Genomic DNA, 3,105 nt, shown 5'->3' with positions numbered 1-3,105 from the left:
ACTCACTCACTCACTCACTCACTCAGTCAGTCACTCAGTCAGTCACTCACTCAGTCAGTCACTCACTCACTCACTCCCTCAGTCACTCACTCACTCAGTCAGTCACTCACTCAGTCACTCACTCACTCACTCAGTCAGTCACTCAGTCAGTCACTCACTCAGTCAGTCACTCACTCACTCCCTCAGTCACTCCCTCACTCACTCAGTCACTCACTCACTCAGTCAGTCACTCAGTCAGTCAGTCAGTGACTCAGTCAGTCAGTCAGTGACTCAGCCAGTCAGTCAGTCAGTGACTCAGCCAGTCAGTCAGTCAGTGACTCAGCCTCCCTCCCTCCCTCCGTCACTCACTCACTCAGTCAGTCACTCACTCCCTCCCTCAGTCACTCACTCACTCAGTCAGTCACTCAGTCAGTCAGTCAGTGACTCAGTCAGTCAGTCAGTGACTCAGCCAGTCAGTCAGTCAGTGACTCAGCCAGTCAGTCAGTCAGTGACTCAGCCAGTCAGTCAGTCAGTGACTCAGCCAGTCAGTCAGTCAGTCAGTGACTCGCACAGTCAGTCACTCATTCATTCATTCATTCAGAATTTGTGTCTAGATTGCATTCATTTGAAGCGGGTGCATTTGTTTGCAAGCTGTAGTGTTTGCATTGTGCATGTAGAAAACAACAAGTCACAGACAGGTAGCGTGGTTCAGAGTTTTCGTGAGTTACCATATTAACTGCAGCGCTGGATTGTTTTGAACTTGGGCTTTGCATGTTAAATTAATGCGGTCTGTGGCATTTTGAGACTTTCTCAATTGTCTCTTTCTGCTTCAAGTCACAGTCAAGTGTTACATGATTGACACAGCATGCAGAGCTCTGCTGTATATACAGATGCATCTCAATAAATTAGAATGTCGTGGAAAAGCTCAAAGCGCGTGATTACAGTACTAAGCCGCTGCTCTAATGCTATTAAATTAAAGATTATGTACAACAGAGCAAACAAATGAACAGTGAAAGTAACAAAATCTTGTAAAATACATTTTAATGGGCATAATTAAGTGTGAAAATAACCGAAGGATCAACAAAACAGTCAAACCAAAAATTATTCAGAGACCAGATATAATTTTTTATATTTTTTTACGGGTGGGTGCAGGACACTATAGTTAATTTATGTAAGTGAGGATAGCAAAATAAAGTAAACTGTGACAAATCATACCCAAAAATTCTTCATACAGTAAAATTGATATAAATTTGGGTCCAAAAATTATTCAGACCGAGTCTGGGGAAAACACTGAAGTTAAGGTTTGCATGAAGCTGGGTAACAGCATGCCCAGGAGACTACAGGCTGTCATTAAGGCTAAGGGTTGCCCGACTAAGTATTGATAGTTGTGTAAAAACTGTCATACTAACAGCTGTCTGATTTTTGGTTGATTGTAATCCATTACATACCTTTCTATCAAAGTTATCTAGCATTATCAAGCTGAATTTGTTCTGATACAGTTTAACTCTTGAGTTCTTGTCATATTTTATTACCATGTTCTAAACTGTAGCGAATAAACTGTGATAATGTGAGAAATGTTGAAGGTGTCTGAATAAATTTTGGTTTGACTGTGTAGGAAACTTTTTCCTCGTCGAAGCAGAAAACCAGGAGATGTTGGGATATCTTTCATACAGAAGTCACTCTAAATTGAGGACTCGCTGTGCGTCGCTGCAGTCATCCAAGTCTGACTATAGCTCGGCACAGTAGAGTTTATATACATTTTAAGGGGGCGGGATTCATTCAGTGGAGGTGGAGACAATCTAAACAAAGCATGCAAATGCAATACAGGAATCAGCCCGTTACCGGAATTTCTCCAGCCCTGATCTCATCAGCATAACAGTGTCATTCAAATGCATAGGTGCTAATCCAATCAGTCTGACAGTCCTAATACAATCAGCATAACTACTCAAAGACTGGGGCAGAGGCACCAAGAGCCATTACAAACAAAAGGTGATCGTCTCAGTAATCTGGTTCATTTTACTAACAATAAGAGAACAGGAACAGACAGGAACCTCTTGCCACACCTTGCTTAAGACAATCATTTGTCCGATGCAATTCTTAAATTTGTAATCCCACAACTGTATCTATTTGATAAATGAAGTTAACCAACTAACATTATACATACCCGTTTGGTTTCTGTACCCAATATTTAAAAAATGTACAAATGCAATAAAAACATCGGTATCGGTACTCGGTATCGGCAAGTACCAAAAATAAAAGTATCGGTATCGGGCAAGTACTGGAAAAAGTGGTATCGGTGCATCCCTACTTAAAACAATAACATCCATGCAATTTTCAGTCCATTCTTACGGACTCAATCAGTTGCATATGACATGTTAAGAAAATGTAACTTTTACGTTTTTTAAACAAAGAAAATGTGCAATAATATCTAGAAATTATACCGTTATAATATTTTATATATTAGCATACACTAGTGTTCAGGGTCAGTAAGATGTGTAATATTTTGGAGGTCTTTATAACAGTATAGTATATATAATATCACCAATAATATATAATATCACTCTTTTTCTCCCAATCATGTTTTATTAAGATGATATTTAAATGCTTAGTTTTATGATCAATGCTCTGTATAGTTTTGAAACATCTAAAGCAATGACGATTGAGAAATTAACAAATAAACATTCTTTAAAAGCCTGACTGATCATATTTGATATTTTGATTTGGAATAATTTTAACATAATTTTGAAATAGGCGTTGTGTGTGTGTGTGTGTGTGTATTGTGTGTGTATATGTAGTGTATGTATTGTGTATTGTGTGTGTATATGTAGTGTATGTATTGTGTGTGTGTGTGTGTATGTAGTGTATGTATTGTGTGTGTGTGTATGTAGTGTATGTATTGTGTGTGTGTATATGTAGTATATGTATTGTGTGTGTGTGTGTGTGTGTGTATATATGTAGTGTATGTATTGTGTGTGTGTGTGTGTATGTAGTGTATGTATATGTAGTGTGTGTGTGTGTGTGTGTGTGTGTATGTAGTGTATGTATTGTGTGTGTGTGTATGTAGTGTATGTATTGTGTGTGTGTGTAGTGTATGTATTGTGTGTGTGTATATGTAGTGTATGTATT

The 3,105-nt window shown here is 38.4% G+C and overlaps 1 protein-coding gene across 1 annotated transcript in view; it reads left to right on the top strand.

Moving 5' to 3' along the window:
• The window catches only part of LOC107567600 (kinesin light chain 2-like), a 22,816-nt gene that overhangs the window by 4,583 nt on the left and 15,128 nt on the right, over window positions 1-3,105 (top strand). Inside the window, exon 3 of the mRNA XM_016253300.1 lies at window positions 1,969-1,971. Within this exon, the coding sequence (XP_016108786.1) occupies window positions 1,969-1,971 (3 nt within the window). The remainder of the gene's footprint in view (window positions 1-1,968; window positions 1,972-3,105) is intronic.

The sequence above is a fragment of the Sinocyclocheilus grahami genome, unplaced genomic scaffold (genome assembly GCF_001515645.1).
Source record: "Sinocyclocheilus grahami isolate Dianchi unplaced genomic scaffold, SAMN03320097.WGS_v1.1 scaffold1172.1, whole genome shotgun sequence".
Classification (NCBI taxonomy): Eukaryota; Metazoa; Chordata; class Actinopteri; order Cypriniformes; family Cyprinidae; genus Sinocyclocheilus; species Sinocyclocheilus grahami.
The sequence above is the reverse complement of the archived record's forward strand: the minus strand, read 5'-3'. Positions and strand labels throughout refer to the sequence as shown.